The sequence below is a fragment of the Natrix helvetica genome (assembly GCF_964273705.1).
Source record: "Natrix helvetica genome assembly, chromosome: 6".
Taxonomy (NCBI): Eukaryota; Metazoa; Chordata; class Lepidosauria; order Squamata; family Natricidae; genus Natrix; species Natrix helvetica.
This window is the reverse complement of record NC_138553.1, coordinates 46,486,331-46,513,725: the sequence shown is the minus strand read 5'-3', so window position 1 is coordinate 46,513,725 and position 27,395 is coordinate 46,486,331. Positions and strand designations below refer to the sequence as shown.

Here is a 27,395-nt window from a genome sequence, read left to right as displayed (position 1 = left end):
GAAATTTAATCAGTCAATGTCTTAATTGGAATAAAAGAACGAAAGATGAAAAAGGGGGAAGCTAGCACATACAAAAGAAAACATTAGTTTAAAAGAACAATACAATGCCTTGAAGTCTTAAACATTTCTTCCACCTTTTCAAAAGGATTCTTGAGTGGTATAAGAGACTCTTTTAGGAGAATGAGCCAGACGTTGCAATGACACAACGTGCGGTCTCGATAGTCCGAGACTGCTGTTGATTCTTTTACCAGCTGCACGGTCCATAAGGACCTAAACCATCCCGGAGAGATGATGACAGGGAAACAAATCCTTGCTGGTCTCAGGGACACTGCAAAGCCCCTGATTGCCCCAAGGGAAGTTCTCCAAGCTGGGGGTAAACAGACAGCCCCCAGGCTGACAAAGTCGGAGACGGCTCTGGAAAGAAGGCAGTGAAAGTGAGTCCAGCTGATGAGATTTTTTTTTTCTTTGAGAATGATTGCCCAAAGAATTTTTTTAAAAAAAGATAAATTAGTCCTTTCAGCAAAAGAACAAAGCGGCGAAATTTATCTTTATTAGAAAGTTTTTTTTCCTTTCCCCTTTTTTTTTCTTCAAAGATCAAAAATTGGCTGGAGGCAATAACGGGAGTAAAAATAGAATGGAAACTGGAAATCTTTTTATTAGGAATAATGTCTGCGAAATACAAAAAAGAAATCCAGTATTTAATACTACATATAACAACGGCGACAAGGATTGCCTATGCCCAGAAATGGAAAAACAAACTAACTCCAAGTGAAGATGAAATAATAAGAAAGGTTATGGACTGTGCTGAAATGGACAAACTAGCTAAAGAAATTCAGGGAAAAGAAGAATCAGAATTCTACCAGATATGGGATAAATGGTATAGGTGGATGGAGGAAAGAAACAAGAATCAATGAAGGAATGTAACAAAACTCAAAAATAATAGCTATGGGTAAAATAAGAAAGTTAAGAATGGTGAAACCCAAATAAAACACAATTGAATGGGAAAAAAATAATAAAAATAAAAACTTAGTTAATTTTTGGTGATTAATAAGTAGAATGTGGTAGATGCTTATAGAATGTTTTTGTTTTTAAAATGTTTATTCGTTAACAGATAACCCATCATGACAATAATAATGAAATAATAACTCTAACTGGTAAAAACAATTTGGATATAAACTATAATATGGGACCTAGGGAAAAGATTTACTAATTTTATTAATTTTTTTTTGTTTAGATTTTGTTATAAAGATGTAATCTCTCCTGGGTACTTATAAATTCTAGTAATACATTTTTGGCTAGATTTATTATAATATAAATATAAATGATTCTAGACAAAAGCATGTTTAAACAAATATAGTTAAATGAGAATGATGGTATATTGATGGTATAAAGATTTCTGATTTAAAATGTGCAATTCAATATGAATGAAATATAAAGAATGATTGTAGTAACGCGCGAAATTTATTTGTAACCAATCGACATGCTTTCTGGAAGATGTAATGAAGAATGTTTTTGTGTGTGTTTTTGTTTAATTAAAACAATAAAAAAAATACTAATAGAAAGTTTTTTTTCTTCCTCTTCTATGTAACAGCGTTTTGTGGATTGAAGTGACTGGAATGCTTCCTGTTTCTCCTCTTAAGTGAATTAATTGATTTTTTCTCCTAATCTGTGCTACCTTTATTTTTTGGCTGATCTAAAACTTTTTTTACTTTAATAATCCTTCCTCTTATTGTTTATTACATTTTATTAAAGAGACTTAGAGATTTTTGTTTTCCTTAAGCTTGATACGAATAAGAGAAAGTTGAATCTGCCATTCGGAAGCCAGAATTGGGTTTTTTTTCTCTTTTTGAAACAAAATATCCTTTGCTCTATTTTCCCTAAGTTTGTTGACATTGCTAACTAGAGGGTTTGCAGCTTGTCTGTAGAGACTGATAACGGCTGAAGGACATGGACTGTTTTCTTGCAGGTGTCTTTGTGGAATATTTTGGACAAGGGAAGGGAAAGAAAAGAAAAGATAAAACCCTCATTTCTTTTTTCTTCTTGAAAAAATTAAAAGGATCTTATGTTTAAGCAAATTTAAAACAAAAATATTTTTATACAGAAAAGAGATATTGAAGACGAGAGTGGCAGTGGATTTTAAACTTTCTCTTTTCTTCTGGGAAATATGCATTCATATACAGATGAAGAAACCCTAAGTTACCAGGATTTTTTGGATGGAATTCTAAAGACATTGAAAGGATTTGAGAGGTTTGATAAGAAGTTAGATTGATTATTGTCTGGCTCAATAAAAGATGAAGGGACTGGAGCCTCAAAAATTAAAGAAGGGAGTGAAGATAAAGAAGATAAAGACAAGATAACAGATGAACCTAATAATGGTGCACCTATGAGTGAAAGTGGAAAGAAGGGAACATGGAAAAATGAATCTGATTATTATTATATAGTTGATGATCTGGAGTTCTAACCCACCCGCCCGGTAAAGATATGGATTTGATGATGGAATTAAGAAGAGAAACAGCTTTAGAAAGACATCGGATAATCAAAGACATGTTAATTTTAATACCAGTTCAAGGGCAACAAGACTATATGAGAGATCTTTCAAGCAAAAAAGTGCAGAGAGAAGTTTTTCAAAACTTTATAAAGAAGTTTATAAGAGAATTGATACAACAACTGGCTAAAGAGATAAGACAGTTTTGTTGCTGGAAAGGCACAGGCTGATGATGAAGGTTGATAACTCAAAACTTAGTTAACCTTTGGTGATTAATAAGTAGGATTTCTTAGACACTTTTAGAATGTTTTCTTTAAAATGTTTTTTGTTAATTAATAATCCATTATGATAATAATAATAATGAAGCAATAATCTCAATTAGTAAAAATAATTTGGATATAAACTGTAAATGGCGACCTGGGGGAAAGATTTATCAATTTCACTAATATATTTTTATTTAGATTTTATTATAAAGAGGTAATTTTTCTTGGGCACATATAAACTTTACTAACAAACTTTTGCTTGGGCTTTATTATAAAGATGTAATTTTTCTTGGGTTGGAGGGGAGGAGATGTGATATAAATGACAAAAAAAATTCTGTTTTTTTTAGATAACTATAATAACAATAAGAAAATGTTAATGGATAATGTTTAATGATTTTTATATGTCTTGGCATTGGTAAAAGCAATTAGATATAAGCCTTAGATAGTGAGTTGGAAAAAAAAAGGGAATATGCTATAAAAGGGTAATTATTGGAGGTTTATAGGAATAGCTAATGAATGCCAGTAGGTGGTTGTGTCTTCAAGTGCAAATGATTCTAGATAAAAGCACATTTAAATAATTATAGCTAAATGAGAATGATGGTACATTGATGGTAAAATACATAAAGATCTTTGATTTTAAAATGTAAATTAAAAATATGAAGGATGTATAGTAACGCACGAAATTTATTTGTAACCAATCGACATGCTTTCTACAAGATGCAATTAAGAATGTTTTTTTGTGTTTTTGTTTAATTAAAACAATAAAAAAATTCTAAAAAAAAAGACAGACTCTTTTACTCAATTTCTTTTTCTTTCTTTTGCTCTGTATGATGATATCTATTTTTCACTATTTGAATAGCTCTATGTAATAGGTAAAATGGGCTGCATATGGGCTGAAATTTGATATTTATCCTTGAAAAGTCCTTGGATTCAACATATGTGTGTTGAAAACATGAATCAAAAGCTAATGGCCTTAGGAGCCTTTTCGATCATTTTAATTGTGCAGGTTATTCCCATTAAAGTACAGTAAATATAATACATCTAAGAAAAAAAGCATGATTGCTTTAAATGTGAAAAAAAATTATGAAAAGAGAAGCAAAAATGTCATAGAAATAGCAGTTTGTGCATTCGCAGGGAGAAATATCAGCAGATATTACCAAAAAAATGCCATGATATTTCATATCAAATGGGCACTGATTTAATCTCATGAAAATTATGAAGCTTCTTCTTAAAATAACTGATGATTTGGTGACTCACCCGTAGGTTACATGAGCCAAAAAAGTGTTCAGTTATGCCAGCCAAAATATATGTGAAACCTGAAAGAAGGGAGCTTGTGAATTAATTACTAAATATCTCTATTTCTGAATGTACAAAAACCAAATAATAAGAATTTTAAACATTAAAACATTCTAGTCTTTATTTATCATTTTAATATGTTGGAATCATGGAAATTGACAAACAATAAAAGACAGTTTTGAGGAACTAAGATTTCTTAATTTCATAAAGGCATAAAAATACCTCCGATTATTCTAAAAGCACCTAAGACTATATATTGTTTTTCTTTATATTTTTACAAATTAACCTTATAGTATTTAAATAATAATAATAATAAATACTATAACATATTAAAGGCAGCCATTTGCAAGAACACTAGAATGAAGAGTTAAACATCCTATATTAAAAATCCAATGCCTAGGTATCTTACACATAACCTTTTTTAAAAAGTATTTTATTGCACTTAAAATAATGGCAGCGAAATGGGGAGGGAAGGATAAAAACAAAGATAAAACACATGCTTTGTCAAAGAAAAAAGCACATACAGTTTTTTAAAAAGAAAAAGAAAATAAAAGGTATGATATATCATTTTAACTATAAATATTTACAATTCTATCCATAGTTAAATGGTGCAATTATTATTTAAGTATTACAGTATTTTATAAAAATGAGTTGACGTGTTCTTATGAGCTTAATATTTGTCATTCAAAAGTATTGATATTTTTAACAATCTAAAATTGATTCTTATAAAGTAATGCCATATTATGATGGCATTATCTCATGCCATATTATGATGAGAGTTATAAGCCTATTAGATATGTTTTCCTAAGCAGAAGCACTAAACCAGTAAGTACAGTCTTATGTATTAATCAGTGAATGGCTGAATAGTGCCAATTGTATGACCACATTCATGTTCACATCATTTTTATGATATGGAGAAAACAGGGAGCATGAACTCATTAACATAAATTCAGGATCCCTGTTTAACTCAACAACAACAAAATTAATATTCTTTACATACTCTAATACTTTACATTCTCTAATACACATACTGATTTTAAATATAACCTCTGTGTCAGCCTCTGTTTTGCTGCTCACTTTCGGCTGCCATTGAAACGGGGAGGGGGGCAGATATATGGTATTTGGGAGGGGAAGCTAAGCACAGGAGTGAATGAAGAAGGGAGTCATTTTCTCACCATCTACTGCGCATGCTGCAGAAAGTGGAATTGCCGCCAAGGCCAACTGTCCGACATACCAACCTGATGATGGGTTTTGAAACATGACCCCTGTGGGTTGTGGGGATTGGACTGGGGATTGGGATCACTAGGGGGAGGGGATTGGGTCACATATTGATATCTATGATTGCGCGCGCTTTTGCCTCAGATCTTGCTTTGCTAGCTGCTTTCTACTCATAACCAGTAAAAGTACTCTTAATTCCGAAAAATGGAGTTGAGTGGTTTCTTTCTTGGTTACTGATGGAGGCTGCCCTGACACTCTGCCTTCACGAAAATAAAACTGGAACCATACCATACTCACATTTCCAATTAAATTATATGACAAACCTATGCTAAAATTTTAACCTTATTTTAAATGTAACTAACCCTGGAATATTTATTAACAATTACCCTGGCATTAATTTTAATGAGACACCTCAATGGAAATGGAATTATAACCTGAATTTCGCCCTATCTCCAATGCAAAATATAGGATTAATTTATCCCTGACAAAATATCATATATAACATGTCTAAAGCATCATTATAAATAAAAATAAAAACAACTCTTTTATATTTTCATTATATTAGTTTTAAATAGAAATATCCCCTAATACTAGATCTCATTTTACCTTGTACAAAGTGACAACTAGGTCTAATATGGCTAAGGTATTTGTATAAGCCCTAAGATGACCTGGAACAAGCCCCAAGGTGACATGTGTATGCATTCCTGAGTTGTCTTAGATAACAAAATGGAGAAATTGAAATCCATCACTTGATAAAAGTCGGATATTACCTACAATCTGAAAAGTGATATTACCAGAACCAGATATGAGCTTGGGAAAAATTATGAATATAGGCAATATAGGAAGGGAAAAATTATAGTTGACATGACTGGATGGGCTAAGATGACAAAGGGAAAAAAATTAAAGATATAAGAATTGTGACTTTGTTCTTTAGTCTTTTGAGTCCATGGCTTAAGCATAAATCTATTAACACATACACAAGACAAAGAAATTGATATAAATCTTAAAAGCAAATTGAGAGAATTAGTTAAGAATGCAGGAATGATAATAAGTTTGAATATGGAACAAACACGTTTAAATTCTAAAAATACTGATAGGTAGTTTGTATGTGACCTGTTTCAAGGAATAAAGACCACTGACAGAAGCTAAAATGGACTTAATTCTTGCTTTTTATTCCTTGCTTTTACTACTTCTTATTCATTTTCTGTGATTGCATAAAATTATTACATCAAGAGGGGATAGTGTGACCAGAATGTATATAGTATATGTGCTTAGGTTTAGTTATTTCTGAAAACACTGAGTCATACAGGAAATTAGAAAAAAGCACATTGTATTTTACGTTAAAATTAATGTAACATCTAAAAAACACAATATAAACAGGCATATAATATTATGTGTAATTTCGATATTGTTATCACATTGTGCTTCAAGAATCTAAAATTGCATTACCAGTGCTATTTAGTAGGAAAATAAATAAATAAGCCATACTAGATAAAAGTGTTATTGAATTAGAAACCTTTCAAGGGACCATAAAATTCTTCTGAAGAGGATCTGTCTCTAAATAAACCCCCTCAGGCTAAATCCTGAGTCTGCTCATTTGCACAAAACCTTTATTGCTAGAGTCACAAATCAATTTCATTTCCTCAAGTATACCCATTGAACTCTCAGCCTTTGAAAGTGTAGTGCACAGAAGAACTGTCTCCTGTAAGCTTTATTTATACAACCAAAATTTTCACTCTTAATAGCAGCAATTGCCCTCCATCTCCACCTCCCCTTTTCAAGCAACAAAATGTAAATTCGGGGTCTTGTTCTATAAAAAAAAGGGTTAGGTAAGAGAGAAAAACAATATTTTCTAGGCAACCCTAGTCTGTCATAAGAAATTCAAGAAATGTAATTATATAGCAACCATTATCCTTTCCAATTGTTTTCTTGGGTTGACCATGTAAGATAAAAACCAAGGCTTTCATTTCAGTTGAGACCTTTCTCCTGTCACTTCAGTTTGATAGTCACGAGCGTGCCCTGGGTTCTAATCAGGCTTGGAATCCCCAACCTTAGGTCTGAGTAGGCAAAGCAAAACTGCAATTTTGCTGTAGACTGTGAATTCAAATCTTTTGGGTCCAAAGCACAAACTCCCACTGAGGATATATTATGGTTGCTCTAATTGTTCTTTTATCATCCCATCCTTTTACTAAAAAGTTCAGAACAATGTGTATTTTATCCTTCCCACCACACTTCTCATTTTATTCTCATAGCAAACTTTTCAGGGAAAGGCTAATTTAGAGGTGTCCGCAACTGCCCATAACTGTCACCACATACCTTCGCTGTGAAGGGATTGATGGGTAAGCAGAGGTTGCACAGGGCTGCAATTGGGCTGACTCAAATACCTTCCAAATTCCAACTGCAGAGGTGTGCTCTGCATGCTGATTGGTTGATGTTCTGTACTTTACTGTTTGAGGGCCCCTTAGCCAGGGCATTAATATTTGCTGACATACAGAAGGAATGCCTAAGCAACCATCCCCAAATGACAGGTGCATCTATTCCCTCGCATGCAGTGCCAGAGAAGTCTGCTTGAGCCTTCAATTGAGCTACCTGAAGATGCGAGATCCCACAAAAAGTTATGTAAAATAAGAGGGCTAAGATCTTGTGGGATTTCCAAATCCAGACAGATAGGCAGGTACTAATTAATTAACCAGACATCAAGATAGTAGACAAAAACCAGAAGATAGCAGTGGTGATAGATGTAGCAGTGCCAAGTGACAGGAACATCAGGGAGGAGTATGAGAAACTGGAAAAGTTCCAAGCCTACAGGAGGAACTAGGGATGATATAGAAAATAAAGTGGTTCCAGTGGTGATGGGAGCTGTGATTCCTAAAGTGGGAGAATGGCTCCAACAGATCCCAGGAATTACATTAGAGCTCTCTCTTCTGCACAGATCCTGTGCAGAATGCTCAAACTCTCAGGCCTATGGTGGAGGACTCAAGACTTAGGAAGATGCATAACAGGATGAGAAGGGAATTATTTCCCCCCCAACATCAATCTAATCTAATCTAATCTAATCTAATCTAATCTAATCTAATCTAATCTATCTATCTATCTATCTATCTATCTATCTATCTATCTATCTATCTATCTATCTATCTATCATCTATCATCCATCATCACTCTCTTTACATACATACACACATATTGTATATATCACAATTATATATATTACACACAGAATCTATTACACAAACACATACAAGCACATACAAACATCTATGTTTGAAGAAATCATTCTATGAAATACAGGATAATCAATTATGTGGGTAGAGTTGAGCATTATGCAACCTCAGAGATCAATCGAAAGCTTTCAACCCAGGCTCTTATCTAACCACAATGAAATTTCAGTTTCCCATTCCCTTGAGAGGCTGAAAAAGCAAGACATAAAAATATCCCTCATATATATCTCCACCAAACAGAAGAAGGGACAAAATTCTAGCCCCTCATAAGTATGTTGCAACCCTGCTTGCTCTATGACCTCACTTTGCTCAGTGTGGGTGTGAAACATCAAAGGATTGTGCACTCCTGCCCTGTCCTACAATAACGATGATGGAAAACAATACAATCCTCCAAAAGATCTAGGAGAAAAGAACACTTTCATGAGCAGTTCCTGAAAAAAAACTTTTTTATTCTTTTATTCTTACTCACTTGTTTGATAAGCAAAATCAGTTATTTCTATTCTCCCCCAAATACCAAACCAGAAAGAATGAGAAAGAAGCGAACAATAGAGCTCTCCTTCTGCAGGAATAAATGTGGATTCATTCTATAAATGTTCTAAACAGAACTTATTTTCAATACAGAGGAACAAAACACAGCTCTCAAAAGCAAATTTGTTAAAAATGCCTGAAGGGCGAAAGTTTCTCCTGCATATAGGAGAAACCCCACCAATAAACATTCTTTTAAGGCTTCTCAGAGGGACTATTAGCCAGGTTACAGCTGACCTTCCTATAATTAAGCTTGGAATGATGTTTTTCTCCATCCAAGGGAAGCAAAGCAAACAGAAGAGTGCCCCACAGATATATATTGATAGAAGATTGTACACTACTAAATGATCCTCTCTGGATTCATAATTCACAGTCTTATGTCCAGCCAAACTGCCCATATGGTTCTCAGTTGGGCTTGTTTTAATCACACTCACTATTTTGTGCAAAAGTATTAAAAAAGAGAAATTCAAGTTTCCTCCTAGGTATTTAATGGAGATTTAATAGAGTGGCTATGTGAGAACAATTACTATAAACAGGCTGAGTTTGGGCTTCAGGTAGAAATTATATTAAAAATTTCACTTGGAAAGATTCAAACCATGCCAAGGAGCTTTCATACTATCCTTGAGACATAGAGATTTGTATAATTAATGCAAGTATGTTAAGCTTATAAAAATGAATATTGTTTAGGATAGCTAAGATGGGATCTTTTCTGTAGCCTATAAGTAGAGCCTTAGTTCACATTCACAAATGGTCTCTTCAAGCACAAATTTGGTAATTCATCAGGGAGTATTTGGGACTATATTAATAGGGGCTCTACATTATTTTATTGAGATATTTAATATGGCAGCTGAGAACCCCTAGGAATGCACCACCAAAATGGAGCCAAATTATTTTATTTTATTTTAAACATCAAGCATATTGCGGACCTAATGCATGCTTCTCCTTTTCTTTCTTTCTTTCTTTGTTTTTTTTGTAGGGAAGGAGATTCCTTAACAACCAAAATCTATAATAATAAAAAGGGCTGAATTTGGATTTTATTCACTCTATCTTTGACCATGTTCACTATAAACTTTGGAGAGATTTTTTAAGTGGACTTTAGAACAAATTAGCTGTCAATTCTTGAACAACATTGGGTGGTGGTGATAGAAAATTCAGATCTTAATTCCTCAAACATACTCCTTACCATTAGAATTCTGGAAACCAAGAGCATGGTAAAGTGGGCTTTCTCAACTTGCTACTATTCATATATGTTCAGACAATATTGACTGAGATTTCCTACAGTACTATCCTTATGCATCTACTGAGTACCTGTTTCAGAAAGTTGAGACTCAGCATTCCTGAGTTGAGCTATGATTTCAGAAACTAAAATGCCTTAGAAGAGCAAATGTTCTTACCATAGTGATGACGTTAGCTGCTGGGATTGGCAGGTTTTCCACTTCCTGGTGCTCCTCTGTCATAGCTAGGAGATTGAGACTTGGGTCAAATGCCGATCTGGAGAATGCTGATTTAACTATGATTGCAGGGTGCAACTTGCCTATTTTTACATGGGAAGGCATGTGGTAATTTTTTCCATAATACTTCTGATCACTGGTATCCAAACTTTTCTCAATACTTTGTGTACGATGATAAATGAACATTGGCTTCCAATTCTTCCTCTGATGAACTGCCAAAAAGTGTCCATTGTCTCCTGAAAAACATCCTATTTAAGAAAAAAGAAGAAAACCCTTAAAATAGAGCAAAAATACTTCAGGATATGACGTTAAATTATTTTTCATAGAAAAGGGAAAAAATATTTGGTCACTCAGGAGCATTACTGTTATGAGGTATTAGCAACATTGAATAATGTCTAAAAAGTCAGACCTTAGACTTACACTATAGCCTACAATTAGGAATTAACGCATATGATTAATTGGTGATCAATTTCGTAATACTTAACTTTTATATTTTTTATTAAAGGTATACCTTCACGCATTTAAATGCCAATTTTCTCTTATGTATACATTTTATGGGCATATTTTCTAATATTTAATGTTGCCAAGAGCCTTGTGCAGTTTTGTGCACCATTTCCTCATGAGATAATGCACAACTGTATGTAAAATATTATTTCCTGTACATTTCCTTTAAGCATACAAAGGAGAGTGCAAAATTCTACCAAGCGGCTATTTCAATAAACAATTTCATTCTACGTCATGTAAACATAAAAACATTACAAACTGGGTACTAAATATAAATTTCTCTGCAGTAAACTGGAAAAATCAGTGCCGAAATAAATTTGTCTTCTTAGTCTTTGTTCAGCTGCATTACTTTCCTCCACAGAGAGGGCTTGCTTCACACCTCAGCAGAAGGATGTGGACATGGCCAACAAAGCCATAATGGAAGAAATGGGCAGCAGCAGCAATCACTATAAGTGACTGCTATCTGTCAATACATGATGGAGAAGATAGGCAGTGGGGAAGACCAGAGGGATCTTCCCACTATTTTTGTGGTACCGCCTTCAATTGAGCTATGCTTTGGTGGGAGTAGAAAGAAGGGTGAGCCCCAAGATTTATTCTTTCTGTTTATAAAAGAGAAAAGAAGCCACTGGGGAATGAAGTGTCATCACATCTTAGATGGAAAAGAAAAGCCCTAGTAAATCATTCTTTCCTCAAGTGGTTGTAAATCATTGTGCTACTGCCATCAATGCTACAGAGAACATAACACGTTCATCACCAAATCTGAAGGCTTTTGTGCGGATGGAGTATAAGGCAGAGAAGAATTTGTGTAGGTGTCTATATGTGTATGTAAATTGTATGTGTGTGAGTATGTGTGTGTTTTTGGAGAAAGCAACTACTTGCATATGTCTGTTTGCAGGTACAGTATATAGATGTGGTACCTCTCTGATCTATCTGCATCCATATATCTACATTTTTGTTAATTTTTCTGCCTGCTAATTTTCTTTTGTGTTTATGATCTATTTTAAATATTACTACTATATGATATATTTTACAAGTGGAATGTGCTAAACATATTTCTATACTCTAAAACATCTTTTTGAAATAGATGTCAGCAACACTACCTCTTCTGATTCTGAAAATGACATTCCATGAGAAAATTAAGAAATGACAAATTCAGATGGAAATTTTTGTAGTCTTGAACACACATAATTTAAAGCTTTGGAATTACATCTAGATTCTGAAATAAACTGGACCGAACTAGATATTATTAAACATTCAACTATACTAGGAACAACAATTCAGTGAAGTAAAAACCTGGAACTGGCCCATAGATAGATCATACTATCATAACAATGATTCTTCCAGAAAATTAGACTCTCCTGAAGTCTAGAACATCCTGCTGCTAAATAAAGGATAAGCCCTAGTAAGGCAGAAATGAATAATTATGATTAAGGCAACAATTTTAGGGAAATAAAGAGGACTAGTTGATTGACCAAGGAAGTAACAGTCTCTGAACTTCATTACATATAAAATTATGGAATAAAAGTTTCACCAGAGAAGAAAAATTAATTCTGACTATTTCATTATGTTTATTAGATATTCAAATAAGTAGCTTCAAAATCACAGAACTCAGATCTTGCAAATTAGTATTCTGATCTGTAAGGAAATCTTATATATAGGGAACCAGATCATGGTTTTCCATTACTTGTTTTTTTTTAAAAACAAAATTTTATTGGTTTTTAAGGAGATAAAAAGGAAAGGGGTAGTGGAAGGGGTTACAAATTTTGGCGGTTACAATATGTGGAAGGTGTCCCCTCCCCCCGTACTCATGGTATTCATTTAAACAAAAAAAATTCAATACAATAGCAATATCTTGTCAGCATAAAAATTCAAATAATAATTTCAACCAGTTTATATCAAGCAGATTTCTTGCTCATTTTTGTGATCTGAGTTTTCTTGGTATTGCCCCTTCTCCCCCCGCCAGCAGAGCTCCGGCCCCTCACGTGTCCTGTGGATCTGTTGTAGAATCATCAGATTTATCTAGGAGTGCTTTATTTTTTTCCATAAAGGCCTGAGCCTCTATGGTTGTGTTGATTCTAACTCTTGTGTCCTCCCAGAATATTAGCATACCTTCAGGCATCAACCATCTAAACCACACCCCCTTCTGGTAAAGTTTCTTCTCTAATTGCGAATAATTTTTTCTTTTCTCTCTCACTTTCTTAGGGATCTGTTTCAGAATGGTTATTTCTCTATCTTGGTATTTCAATGCTTGCCCCCTTTGTGCACTCAGAATCTCATCTCTTGTGGTCTTTCTAAGAAATTTAATGTGTACCTCCCTGGGTACATTGTGTATTCTAGCATATGCTGAGTTTACTCTATAAACCAGATCCAGTTCCCACCCCATCTGTTGTTTTTCCTTCTGAATGTATTCAACCAAGATGTTTGTCATGATGTCCCTTAAATCTTCATCATCTGCCTCAACCACGTTTTGGAATCTAAGAAAAAAGGACATTCTTTCAAATTCTATTTTCATCTGGTGGGTCTCAAGCTCTTTGTTCTCCTTCTGCACCCCTTCCATCTCCCCCCTCATCTCAGCAGTCCCCCCCTCCAAAAGGTCCAGTCTCTGTGTATTTTTACTCGTCTGGTCCTGGTTCTCTTTAAGCTCTTCTTTCATCTCCTTTAGTTGATTTTTATGTCCTCCTGTCCCTTTAAAATTTGTTGAAACATCTGTTGAAAGTCCGTCTCAGTAGGTTTGGGCTGCATCAAAGAGGTTAGAGTCTGTTGCCCACTAGGACTGGATACTGTAGATGTCGGGGCGGAGACAGCAAAGCCCGGCTTCCCTGGGGGTGGTCTTTTAGGTGGCATTATGTTGAGCAGTAAGAGATTCAAAGTCAATACAGAGAGGGATCAATCAAAGAGGAAGAACCGCCAAGAGAGTTCAGGAGACTAAAGGTCCGAGCAGAAGGGGGTTTTTCTAATTACTATTTCTGGCAGTAGAGTAATAAAATCCTTTACTCCAGGGAAGTCCAGTTCAACAAGAGATTTGTCTGAGTGTCACGGAGACAAAGGCAGGAAGCCTGAAGTTCTATGGGTGGAGTCAGTTTTCAATGTTTATAAAGACAGCGGAAGTGAGCCATCTTGCCCTGCCAGCTTCGGAGTTAAGAGGCATAACAGAAAGTTTTCAAAGTTTCCAAAATTTTCAGATCATCACCTCATTTGTAAAGTTACAATCCAGAGACCGCCTTCGTTATGAGCGTGGAGTCATTAGATGGCTCTCTCCCTTCCTCCCCATCTAGGGCCGAGAGCAAAACAGTTTATAGCCACCTGTCCGAGGGGGGGAGAAATCCCCCTCCCTCCAGCCACGCTTCTCCACACCAAGTTGAAAACAGTTCTATAACCGCTGGCAATTTCTTCACAAGCAAACAAAGGGAACGGGGGGAAGTTTCCACCTCACCACACAGCAACCGCGTCCTTCAGATAGCTCGTACTTCCAGCTGCTTCTCGCGAAGACGCCAGAGCGCCTCCCCATTATGCCTCCCGATGCCTAGGGCAATGCGGGGGGGCCCCCGGCCGCTGCCGATTCAGGGGATCCCCCGCGGTGCCGCCCCTTCGGCAGGACGCCTCTACGGGGCATCCTGTGCCCCCAAGCGGTGAGGGGCCCACCAGGAGCACGTGGGGCGAGCAGAGCCTGCCCGTCGCGATCCGCAGCCAGAACCGGAAGTCTGGTTTTCCATTACTTGTTGACATACATCATCTTTTAAAAATTCCACAATTTTCTTAAAATAAAATTCTAACCAATTCAAGGATGATTGATAATTCTATATATTTCATTAGCCATTACAGAATACGGTGATACTTCCAGTTGAGGCAGCAAAAGGCCCAGTATTTTCATCAAAGTAATCAGAACTGACATATGTCATGATGATTATATACAAGCATAACAAATATTGTTAACCTTGAGAAACATATGCAGGACGTTTCAGCTTCCTTTGACTCTAATGCTGCACATACCTCAACAATAACCAAAGAGTAATATTTTTGTGGAAAGTAAATATAATTATGATGTTAGGCCTAGAGAAATTGTGGCCAACAATAGACACAGACGTAAACAACATCTAGATTCCGTGCAAAAAAGACAATCAATAATCCCAAAAGATAAAAACACTTCCCTACCAGAATCAACACCCAGATGAGCATAGATTAATATCAAGACTAATATCAGACCAACAACAACCAACAAACAAGAAGCAAACATTACCCAAATCAAAAAACTGCCAAACAAGCTAACACTAAACAGCTCAACCAAAGAACCTCCAAGACTCGCACCTGGTTTTTAAAGGTCCAGATCTGTCTATCGCTCTCATTTGTATTCTCAGACCAGCTAACAATTATCAATTGATTGTAACAATCTTAATTCCTTGGACATTGCTTAGTCTATTAATATTTTGTAAATAAAATTAAACATTTAAAGTAACAAAGGTCAATGTTAAGAAATAAGGAGTACAATATTGAAAACATACATGTGTGCATTAAAATCACAGGTCAGAATAGTTTCTGTCGTAATTATCTTTCCATGTTCTTTTTTCAGTAATGCTTCCATTCATTTCCATTAAATATGCTAATGGGTAGGGTTGTGAACATTTTTAAATGATATCAATGCCCAACTAAATATAAAACTGTCTGGAGCCAGCATTCCTCACATCTGTATAATCTCAGAAGAATGATGGTCTATATCTATTCAATTTTACTAATTCAATATGCATTCAAAACTCCAGTTTAATTCTGCATATGAAAAAAATAATGGGAGAATGAGATACAATAGCAATTGCTACTGTTTTAAAACCATTAATACAAGTTAGGAACCACTGGGAATAAATAAATTATATAGGCCCCAAAACTCATCAAAACAGGAGCAAACTGAAAAAAAGGGATTGGCTTCCTTTTTTTATTCACAAAAATGCTTTTCAAGCTCAACTACAGTATTTGGGCCAATTGGATTTTGTGTAGGTTTACTCAAGTTAATTCAGTTTGATTGATTGGTCCCTAATGTATTCATTCTTCCAACTCACTAATATCCAAAGTATTGATTTATTAATTATGGTCAATGCATGGACATTTTCCAGAAGATGTCAAACCAATAATACACTAAAAGATGTTGCCTTTTTACATTATCCCTGGGAATCATTTAAAATAATAAAAATGGTCTCACTTCCCATAGAACATAATTCAGAATTAGATTAACAAGCTTCTATGGCAATAGTTGACATGAATAAATCCTACCTGACTTATCAATTATGCTCATTTTTGCCTTGTTCCTCACAAGGAAGATGTTGTTCATGGATGTCTTGGGGTTTTTAATAGTAATTTTATTAAATATTATAATTAAAACAATGAACACTAATACAAACTAATAGAATAAAAAGAAAGAAGGAAAAGAAAGAGAAAAGAAAGAAAAGAAATAGGAAAAGAAAATATATAAAGGAGTGGTTCTACCTTCATCACAATAAGTATAAACTATTTTAGTAACTCATTTGTCTTTAAATACAAAAAATGATCTCTTTCTTCCCATATACCATCTCTTATCTATAAACACCTCCATCCACAAGCATCATTATTTCAGATTTGGTTTCAGCAAAGTCCATTAAGACATAATAACATATCTATTTTAATTTTCATCAAATAAATCAATTTTGTGTTACTTCCTTTTGCTTGTAACAATCTTAATCTTTAATCCATTCAAATAATATCATAGAACTTTATTTCTTTACATTTTTTTCTTTGTCTCTTCTCACAAGAGTCTTCAAAACTTTAACAAGCTTCTTTTCTAAAACCCAATGGAGGAAAAAATATCATTCTCTTGGTTTATGATTTGTATGTTCTTTTTAATTATTAAGACATAAGATGGTTTCTTTTGTGTGCCCAGTGTAACATCTGTTTTCTTATCATTCTTGTTGTCTGTCATTTGTAAATTCACTTTCAACAGTCTTCATTTTGTCAGGTAGAACTCGTTCCTCTCCCATAACATTTTTTAGACAAAGAGGCAGATATTTCTGTTGACACTATTAAAATTAGCTTCTAGATCTGCCATTAAAAAATATACTACAATATGTCTAACATTAAATATTTTGCTTCATTCGGTCACTGTAAGTTGAATCTATGTGTTCTTCTCCTTTAATTGTAATCTTTAGTTGCTTCTAGTTCCCTCTAATGTCTATTTTAAAAAATCCTATCTTATGTTTTTTTTTAATTCAAAACAAATTTGTCCACAAAAAGGATTCTATATGATCAATTTCAAAATATTCTTCAAATTTATCTGGACCCTTAATTTATTTGTAACTTTCTAAAATCAATGTTTTAATCACTCTTTTGATGTTTATTAAAAAAATAAGTTCTTAAACTTGTAGTTAAAGCTAGTTTTCACTAAGGATTGAAAAAAACTCACCCAGTTCTACAAAATTTGTCAATTCAAAAGTTCCTAATAGCTAAAAAACAATTGCTATTTCTGCATTTCCCAGAGCTCTAAACCCGCTGGATATTGCTATCTTGTGGTTTCCTTATAAATCTAGAGCAGTGTTTCTCAAACTTGGCGACTTTAAGTCCTGTGGACTTCAACTCCCAGAATCCCCCAGCCAGCATAGCTGGCTGGGGAATTCTGGGAGTTGAAGTCCACAGGACTTAAAGTCGCCAAGTTTGAGAAACACTGATCTAGAGTGTCTAGAGTACTCAAGCCTCTCCTTTTCTGGTCAATTCAGTGGCTCTTAATTCTGCCCCAGTCATTGGTTCTGTTTTTCATACAGCCATCTTTAATCCCGCCTTGCTTGCTTCAGAAGTTGTTCATAGATGCATTGAAGCTTTGATTGTCTTATCGATTTGGATCTCAATTCCCATCTTGAGAGACTGTGCTGCCGTATGTGTGCCCTCATCATTCCATATTTATTGAAAAGCACGACAAAACAAAATGATATTTAAACATTATTCTTAAATTTGGCAGGAAATTATCTCAAAGAAGTTGCTTCAGGACTAGACAATATAAACCAATTATTCAGAAGGTTTTGTTAATTTCTAAACTGACTGATATTTTTATACAGGGATTTTATCTGTGTTTTACTAGCATATGACTTCATGCACAAGATACAATGTGTCATAGTCCATACTACTGACACAAATCTATACATAATCTACAGTATCATAGAGAGCCTTGTACATCAATTAAATCTATAAATTAATCTTTGAAAAGATTAAACCTAGAAAGTTTTAAAAGTTTCCTCTGTCCAGTTGTGACCAACTCAAGGGGGCAGTGGCCAACTCTGATTCTCAGTGTGGAAGCCTGCTTTGTCTGAAAGACATTTCTGTCATCATGTGGCCAGCATGAAAATACGGAATGCAGTACCCTTCCCACCAAAGTGGTACCTATTTATCTACTCGCATTTGCACGCTCTCAAACTGCTAGATTGGCAGGAGTTCCGGGCTATTAGCTTTCCAGCTGACAAGCTCAGCATCTAAACCTATGAGCCATTGCATTACCATTAAATCTATAGATGCGTGTATATATATTTACTGTATTTGACAAAAATGGGTACTTTCTTCTTTCAACAGTAATGAAATCTTCCCACTGCCTCTATGTTATGTATATTGGTGAGATTCTAAAAAGTTCAGCTTTCATCACTATTTTCAATTTAGTGGATAATTTTCCTGAGGCCTTGGGATGCTCTCTTGCACAACTGATTTTATGTCTCAGTCTCTCGAGCCATTGGATTGCAATAATGCAAACATATAGCAGGGAAAAGTGCTCACTAATTCAAACTATCTTTTTATAAGGCACACAGAGTTATATACATCAGTCTTGAAAAAAGAAAGAAACCAGGTCACCAGATTTCTAAAGCCATCCTGAATCTAATCAACCTACCTATTACCAGACTAGATCTAGGTCAGCATCTTATCTAACAAGAATTGCAATATATATTTTATTGACATTGTTAATAACAGAAACTAATTGTACTAGGTTTAACTCCAGAATAGAAAGAAAATAATTGAAATTGGTTAATCAATTTCATGCAATGAAACAGAATTCTATGTTTTTCAGCATCAAACCTGTGTCACTCATTCTAAATATCCTATCTAAGAGAAGTATAGATCAACATACTACGAAGAAGTATAATTTATTTTCTTTGTCATGTAAAATACTTGTGCAATATAAATTCCTCCATTTGTGAACACAACTGGATTATCTCTAGTGTCTATTTCCGGGGTAGCTTCTGCCAGTTCTAACCTCTTCTATAGAAGAGGTTCCACAAATCTACAGTACCATTTAGAACCAGTTCCAGCTCCCTCCCCCCGCCCATCCGCACATCATCAAGATGAAGAGCGAGAGGAGGAATTCTGGGAGTTGAAGTCCACAAGTCTTAAAGCTGTCAAGTTTGAACACCCCTGGGGTTTTTTTCTAAAGGGTTAGGGGTGCAAGGGTCTTGTAACTTGACACCTTTAAGACTTGCACTCTTCAATGCCAGAGTTCCTGAGTCAACATGACTGGAGGAGGAATTCTGGGAGTTGAAGTCCACAAGTCTTAAAGCTGTCAAGTTTGAACACCCCTGGGTTTTTTTCTAAAGGGTTAGGGGTGCAAGAGTCTTGTAACTTGACAGCTTTAAGTCTTGCATGCTTCAAATGCCAAAGTTTCTGAGGCAACATTTTGGTTGCTAAGCAAGAGCATTGTTAAGTGAGTTTCACCACATTTTATTTTTTTATTTTTGAAAATTTTTTTATTGTTTTTTACAAATGTTTTAAGGAAAAGGGGTAAATAGGTATAGAAAATTTTGACAGCTACATCATGCGGAAGGTGGTAATCCCACCAAATCTTGCAACTTTTACAAAAAGAAAAAGAAAACATCAAAATTTGAATAAACATTGGCAGCTTTTGGTTTTACGTTAAATCATCAATATATTCAATCATTTTTGTATCACTTCCAACAATTACATTATAACAACAATTGCAATAATGTTTCAGCTCATTTTTGTGACCTGAGTCTTCTCAGTGTTGCATCCTCTCCCTTGTCTGCTGGCAGAGCCTCGGCCCCTCCCTCCTTCATATCTTGTGTACTGTCCCCTGTTTCGTCTAGGAGGGCATTGTGTTTTTTAATGAAAGCCTCCGCCTCCACAACTGTATTAATTCTAATTCTGCTGCCCTCCCAGAAAATCAGCATACTTTCTGGCAATAACCATCTAAACCAGACTCCTTTATTATATAATTTCTTTGCTAAAGAGGAATATTTCTTCCTCTTATCTCTTACTTTCATCGGAATCTGTTTAAGAATGGTTATTTCTTTGTCTTTATATTTTAGTGGTTCCCCCCTTTGAGCTCCTAGGACCTCATCTCTTGTGGTCTTTCTAAGAAATTTAACATGTATTTCCCTTGGAACATTGTGTGTTCTAGTGTATGTTGAATTGATCCTATAAATCAGGTCAATATCCCACCATAGCTGTTGTTTATCTCTTTTAATGTATTCTGCTAAGATTGCAGTCATAATCTCCTTAGGATCTTCATTCTCTGTTTCTGGCAAGTTTTGGAATCTAAGGAAAAAAGACATCCTTTCAAATTCCATGTTTATCATATGATTTTCAAATTCTATATTCCCCTTCAGAATTGTCTTAACCTCATCCCTCATCCCAGCCGCGCCCTCCTCCAGTACACCTATTCTCTGTTTGTTTTGTGTAGCTTGTTGTTGCATTTCTCTGAGCTGGTCATTTAATTCTGTCAGTTGTTTTTTCAATTCATCCTGTCCCTTTAAAAGAGTTTGAAGCATTTGGTGAACAGATAAATCCTTTGAACTCTCTTCAGGAGCTTTAGGTTGTAGAAATGACACCAGTTGTGTCTGTTGAGTAATCGGGCTGGACGTAGAGGATGTCGGGTCTGAGGATGCCTTACCAGGCGGTAATTTTTTAGGGCCCATATTAAATTCAGAGATAGCTATAGGTCTGTACAAAGAAATGGCGTCTGTGGAAAAGCACAACTGGGAGAGATCGTAAGGCAGGCAAGCCCAGAAGAGAATGTTAGTCTTCCTGTACAGCTCCAAGCCAAATAATTGAATCAAATATTCCAAATCCAAGGGAAATACGTGGTAGGAGAGGCTCCTGGAGGTCTCTGGGGTGTGAAATAGTACAAAGCCAGAAAATCTTTCAAGAGAGGAACTTCATTCGTAAAGGCAAGGAAGAAGGAGGAAGTTGGCCATCTTGGCTCAGCCTTCACAGGAGGTCAGAAAGCAACAAGTCAAAAGTTTCCATAAAATGGTTTAAAAGAATCAACTCAGCCATCCTTTCTCGCAATTGTAGCAAAAAGTCATTCTCCCATTACTTAGAGGAAGTGAAAGTAGGTTTTTAACTCTCTCTCTCTCCTCCAAGAGAGAGAGATATTACGAATGCCGCTTTTCCGAGGGGGGGTTGAACCCCCCTCCAATCTTAACACTTCCAAAGATTGAAACGAAGGGGACCGGAAGTCGTCTCAGTTTCACCACATTTTACAAGTTGGCCACGCCCACTCAGTCACATGACTGCCAAGCCACTCTCACTCGGTCACATGGCTGGCAAGCCACTCGCACCTGGTCACATGGCCAGCAAGCCACTCCTACAAAGCAGGCCACACCTACAGAAGAGGTTCTAAAAAAATTTGAAACCCACCACTGGTCTATTTCCACCAGCCGTTCTTTCAAAGCAATACATGATATTATTTTCTTGTTCATTTTAGGCTGAATTTCTGAGGCATTGGTAGCCAGTCAAGAATATATGTTTTCTATGACTTCCTATTTTTCAATTAAAACTCAAATTAAAGATGACTGGATAGCTTTCAGACATTTGCTTGTTAATCAGTTACCTTCTCATTGTAACAATAGCAATAGCTATCTAATAGCTTAGACTTATAGTGCTTCATAGTGCTTTACAGCCCTCTCTAAGCAGTTTACAGACAGCATATTGCCCCCAACAATCTGGGTCCTCATTTTACCTCTGAAATTTACATTGTTTTACCTCTGAAACAATATTCAGAGCTCCAGGAGAAGGGCCTTTTCTTTCTAGCGGCTGCCCTCTCGAACATTGTGCCCCCTGAGGATAGATCAGCCTCTTGGCCTTCCATAAGAAAACTGGCTCTGCCAATTGGCCTTGGGCCCCAACTGAAGCATTCCATCTTGGAGGTACCTCATGGACTATGAGGAAGATCTCACTTCCATCCCATAATATTCTGGTTTTAATCTCTGTTCATTTTAATATTTTAATGGTTTGTACATTTGGTTTTTATAAAATTTGTAAAGCCCCCTCGAGTCATTTGGCAGTGATATAGGTTGCATATAAGTTTAATAGATAGATAGATAAATATTCAGATGCTGGCTGAATAGTTTGATGCTTTAGGATTCTCAGTAAATGTTATCTGCAAAAGCATAAACTTGACCAAGATCCAGAATATGGATATAAACAAATTACAATTGATGTGTGTGGCTTACAGTATTCAGCACAGCATTCAATAGCTTATTTAAAGAATAAGAATACTGTAATTACTACTGAAGTTGTTTTGAAATGTACATTGTAATATTTATCTATTTATTTTACAGGTTGTTTAAAAGTTTATGTTGCATTTAATATGAAAGAGGGATAAGATTTTTCACAATATGTTTGATTAAATTTCTTGCAGAGGGATTTAATATACAGTTGAAATGAACAAACCCTAGTTTCCGCAGAATACACCAAATGGCACCTATTATTACATGCTTTCACAAAGCTACCAATACTTGGATTTACCTTCTCTCAAAAATATTCACATGCCTCTGATATCTTTCTTTGAGTGGCATGCTGAAGTATACCTATTTTGTAGAAGTGCACAGGTTGATAAAGTTTAGCATTTGTAATGTTTTCTTTTATACAGCACTATAATTTCTATTTAATAGCAATCAAATCTGTATTATGGTCACAGACCAGCCTAAGACACGTATAATAGTAATTTTAAAAGTATCAGTAATTAAAAACATAAATTAAATACAGGAAAACATAAAGATTAGTATATGGCTAACTAAATCTATCACAATACAAAACATTCTTAACTAACAAGTTACATTGTTATTAAGACTGTTTGAGACAGAGGTCATCATCTGGAGGATTTTAATTGCTGCGGCACAGAACTCAGCAACATTATAGCAGGGTTTGTATCTACAAGCAGTTGGGGGGGGGGGATATTAAAGTATCCTATGTGCCATAGGTATTTATACAGGATTGCAAGAGGGTGGCTCGTGCAAATGTCTATCAGGCAGAGGTACTGGAGGAACATGTGCTCTGTTGTTTCTATATGCCAAGAGTCACAGTGAATTATATTTAATATATAGATCAAAGTTTAATTATTGAGATTAAGGCACATATTCACTTCATGTCCAATCCTAACACTAATAGAATCATTAGTTTTATTTATAGGGGTTTCATACAAATTCGTTTATCATTTTAGTGAGTGATAGTATGGCAAAGCTCTTGGTTTAAAATTTAATTTAAAGCATTATTCAAGGCATACTCACTTTGTTCTGGAGAGCTTCCTATTACTGTTATTGCAACAGACTAAACAATATGATTCTTTGATCTTATCCATAGGCATCCACAGGGGGTTAAATGGGGATTAGTGATGTTACATACATTACATGTCATTATTCAAATAATGTGAATTATTCACCTGTGTGAACTGGTGTCACTCATGCAACAATGTTATGTGCGCAAAATCTTTTTGACATTATCGTGTCTTCTGAATGCCTATCATCTCAACTATAAGACAAATCAAGGATGTGGCTGTGTCATTGCATAATTTATTTAATTAGCTTCTACCAATGTATTTTACCTAGCATCCTATTGACATAATAAATATTGTAGACTTCACATAATAGAATTATCTCACAATGAAACATCTTTTCTACTATGGATTTTGCATGAAAGCCATTTTTAAATTTAGTTGTTTCAGTACAAGTTTAATGGAGGATATATTTCAAGAAGATCTGCAGCAACATTAAGTGCAGTGCATTTTAAGGAGATATATATATATATAGATAGAAAGATACATACATAACACTAAATCATAATTTATAATTCATAACTATAGGATATAATTAGATGAATTTCCCAGTTCTGTTTGCCAGCAGACTGATTGCCCTCTGCTACATGATCCAGGAATCATACTGCTGGTGTTGTCTCAATAGCAACATTATGTGACCTATTAAAAAGTGTGTGCCTATTTGGTAAATGCTAGAAACCTAATGCTCACTGAGAAGACAAATATTCATCTAGGCTATGTAGCATATGGTGGCTCTCATGATTGAATATTGCTCAGAGAGAGGGAGGGAGGGAGAAAAATCCACTCATTTGGAAAATAAATTAGTTATGGAAATTGCATGGCTAGAATACCTACATACTTTATTAATTGCAGAAAACACTTTCTTTCAATCATAGGAAGAAATTACTGATGCAACACATTAAACCTCACCTTCAGCTTCCAGAAACAAACTTTCTTCCACAAAAGCAAAACACGACCCAAAATACATGTAGATTGTCATCCAAAAGCATGAATTAAAATAACAACATGGCAATTCCCTTCCATACTGTTGCCAAAAACTGTATGGAAATGTACATGAAATGTCTAGGAATTGAGCTTGATTTGAGGAAGAGCTCAATAACCTTTATCAGCAATACAAAACCACAGTTGTAGATGAATGTAAATCTTTCCGACAGAAAAACAATTAGAGGCAACGTGCATTGAAGGGAGAGAGTCAAAGAATAATCTGAATGAATGCACCATAAAGGGGAGATGGGCTGAAAGGAGCTTACAGAATTATAGAATGGCATGGAATTTGGGTTAATAGGTCACTGGCCCTTGGGGGAAAGCAAGCTAGATCCCCCCCCCATGAAAAATTAATTTTCCCCATAGTAACCAAGCATTTTGCTTTTATTGGACTATTAGTGCATGCAGTAAAATGGCATGACCATGTTTAGTGTATTTATACTCAATGTTTAAACATATATATATATAATTTTAAAGGTTTAAAATGCAATACTCATCTGAATAAGGGAATTATTTGGGTTTGCAGCAATTAGCTATCATGATTCTGAATTCCCCCTCCGATGCCATCTTTTTCTATTGACTACTTTCCAGAATCCAACACATTACATTTTACTATAAAATTGATTTTTGGTAGGATTTTAAGTGCAGTTTTAATATTGGCAAGCAAGAATAAGCAAACCATTGGTAAATGGCACTGATAGACATGCCATTCAAATGCTGGAGCAATTATACTGTACATAAAGCAAACAAATAATTTGGGAAAGAATTTAAATAACACTATAGAACAAAGACCATTTTAGCATCTAAGTCTTATGAAAGAAAACCTAAATATATATTATTGGTAGCTGGTATGATTCCACCCCGGGATCAGATGTTCCTGTGATCTCTTAAGATTTTTCTGCCTTCAATTTTACAACCTTGGCTTTCACTGCTTCCTGGCTAAACCCACAGATGGTCTTTCAGGTTCAATATCTGAAGAAGTTCGATTTAAAATGCTAACATTCAGGCTGCAGTGGCGGAAGAACCTCACAATATGGTTTCCAAAAGGCAATATCAAGTAAGAATGCTCACCATTCAAATGGCTAGAATTCAAGACAGCCTTAGCAAAGTTGTCTTGCCCTTTCATTGGAGTTGCTAAAAGAATTAGCAGAGGCCTAGGATCCTGTTTGGGGAAACCATACAGTACAGGTAGTCCTTGACTTAGAACCATTCACTTAGTGACTGTTTGAAGTTACAACAGCCCTGAAAAAAGTGATTTACAACCAGTTCTCATTCTTGCAGCCATTGCAGCATTCCCATGGTCATGTGATCAAAATTCAGGCTCTTGGTAACTGACTTGCGTTTATGATGATTACAGCATCCCAGAGTCATGGAATTGCCATTTGCAACTTTGGCAGCAAAATCAATGAGGCAAGCTGGATTTGCTTACTGACCATATACTGAACTGCAGTGATTCACTTAACAATCAAGGGGGGGGGAAGGTCATATGATTGGATACGGTTCACTTAACAACTGCCTTGCTTAGCAATGGAAATCCTGGTCCCACTTATGGTCATAAGTCAAAGATGGCCTGTATAACATGTTATGGCTTGGCTGAATCTAACAGCAAGAGAGGCAACATATGTGGTGAAGAGGTGACCACTGTATTCTTTGCATCTTCTGAAGGCTAGAAAACTTCAGTCTTCCTAAACGGCTCTTTTCACACTCCAGGGCACAGGGACACCCTCATGCTAGGGAACCCATGCCTCCAACACATCTTCTCTCTTTGGAAAGCTGCATGAACTGAGCTTGCAAGTGGTATTTTGAGGAATGGCCTGATTTCCCGTGAACCGCGTTCATTCGGGCAGATTGGCAATGGGAACTCTTCGCCAGCCTCTCTCCCCGCCGCTCACGGGCCAGCTGCTCGGCGTTTCAAAGGGTTCCAGCGGCTTCCGACCCTGGTGCTGAAACCTAGAAACACGACGGAGGAAGTACCGAGGCTCCGCCGCGCACTCCGAACAAAGCGGGAATTTGAGCTTTGGCCAGGGAGAAATCCAGCCTTGCGTCTGCGGAAAAGGAGCGCTGGTTTGATTAAGGGAGCGCGACGGTAGGGCAGCAGTGGCCACGGAGCCCACCAGCAACGCTGGAGGCGTCACCGCCAGATTTCCCTCTCCCAAACCACCCTTGAAGGCAAAGGAGCAGATACAAGGGGGACTCGCGCGTTTCGAGCGGAATCCGCACCGATTTGTGTACCGCCCTCCCCAACTGTCCACATCTACCGCCGTGACGACCATCCCGCCTGCAGAGACCCCACCCCATATCGGCCACCAGTAACAACAAGTGCTTGGAGTTGGCTTCTCTGGCAAGCGAGCAGGGCGATCCTTCCTTCCATCCTCGCGAGGGCTGGAAGAGCGGCTGTCCCCACCCGTTGCTCTCTGCCGTCGCCAGCCCGGCTGATTTCCCCCCCCCCCCTTACCTGCCGCCTGGAGATGAAGCCAGAGGAAGAGAAGGGAGGCTGTCCATGTCCTCCACATAGTGCCTTCGTGCAGCTGGGAGAGCATCGCCCCAGCTCCCACTGGCCGCCAGCGATGCCAGGCTGGGCTTCTGATCAAGGTTTTCCTCCTTCCTGGTGAATGAGCATGCTTGAGAAATCCACGCAGATGCAGTAAGGGCCGCGAGGCTGCTGCCCTCTCCTGGCTGAGGAATTCGCGAGGCAGGCCCTGGGAAAGCAGCCAGGGATCCTTCCGAAGGAACTGCTGGGCGGGTGAAGCGCACAGCGGCCGTATTGGGGTCAAGAAGAGCGGGACAAATCCAGGAGTGCAAATTGGTGGGAAAAAAGAAGTAGCGGAGAGCAGCCTTCCTCAAGATGGGGGTGGGGGGATGGGGTGGGGTTCCTTCAAATTGGTT

General features: G+C 36.4%; 1 protein-coding gene across 1 annotated transcript in view; it reads right to left on the bottom strand.

The window, feature by feature from the left end:
- The window catches only part of PTPRR (protein tyrosine phosphatase receptor type R), a 96,149-nt gene extending 69,047 nt beyond the window's left edge, over window positions 1–27,102 (bottom strand). Inside the window, exons 1-2 of the mRNA XM_081956876.1 lie at window positions 26,965–27,102; window positions 10,403–10,707 (exon numbers count right to left, since the gene is read on the bottom strand). Coding sequence (XP_081813002.1) covers window positions 10,403–10,707; window positions 26,965–27,049 — 390 coding nt within the window. The 5' untranslated portion in view covers window positions 27,050–27,102. The remainder of the gene's footprint in view (window positions 1–10,402; window positions 10,708–26,964) is intronic.
- Between the last annotated feature and the right edge of the window lie 293 nt (window positions 27,103–27,395).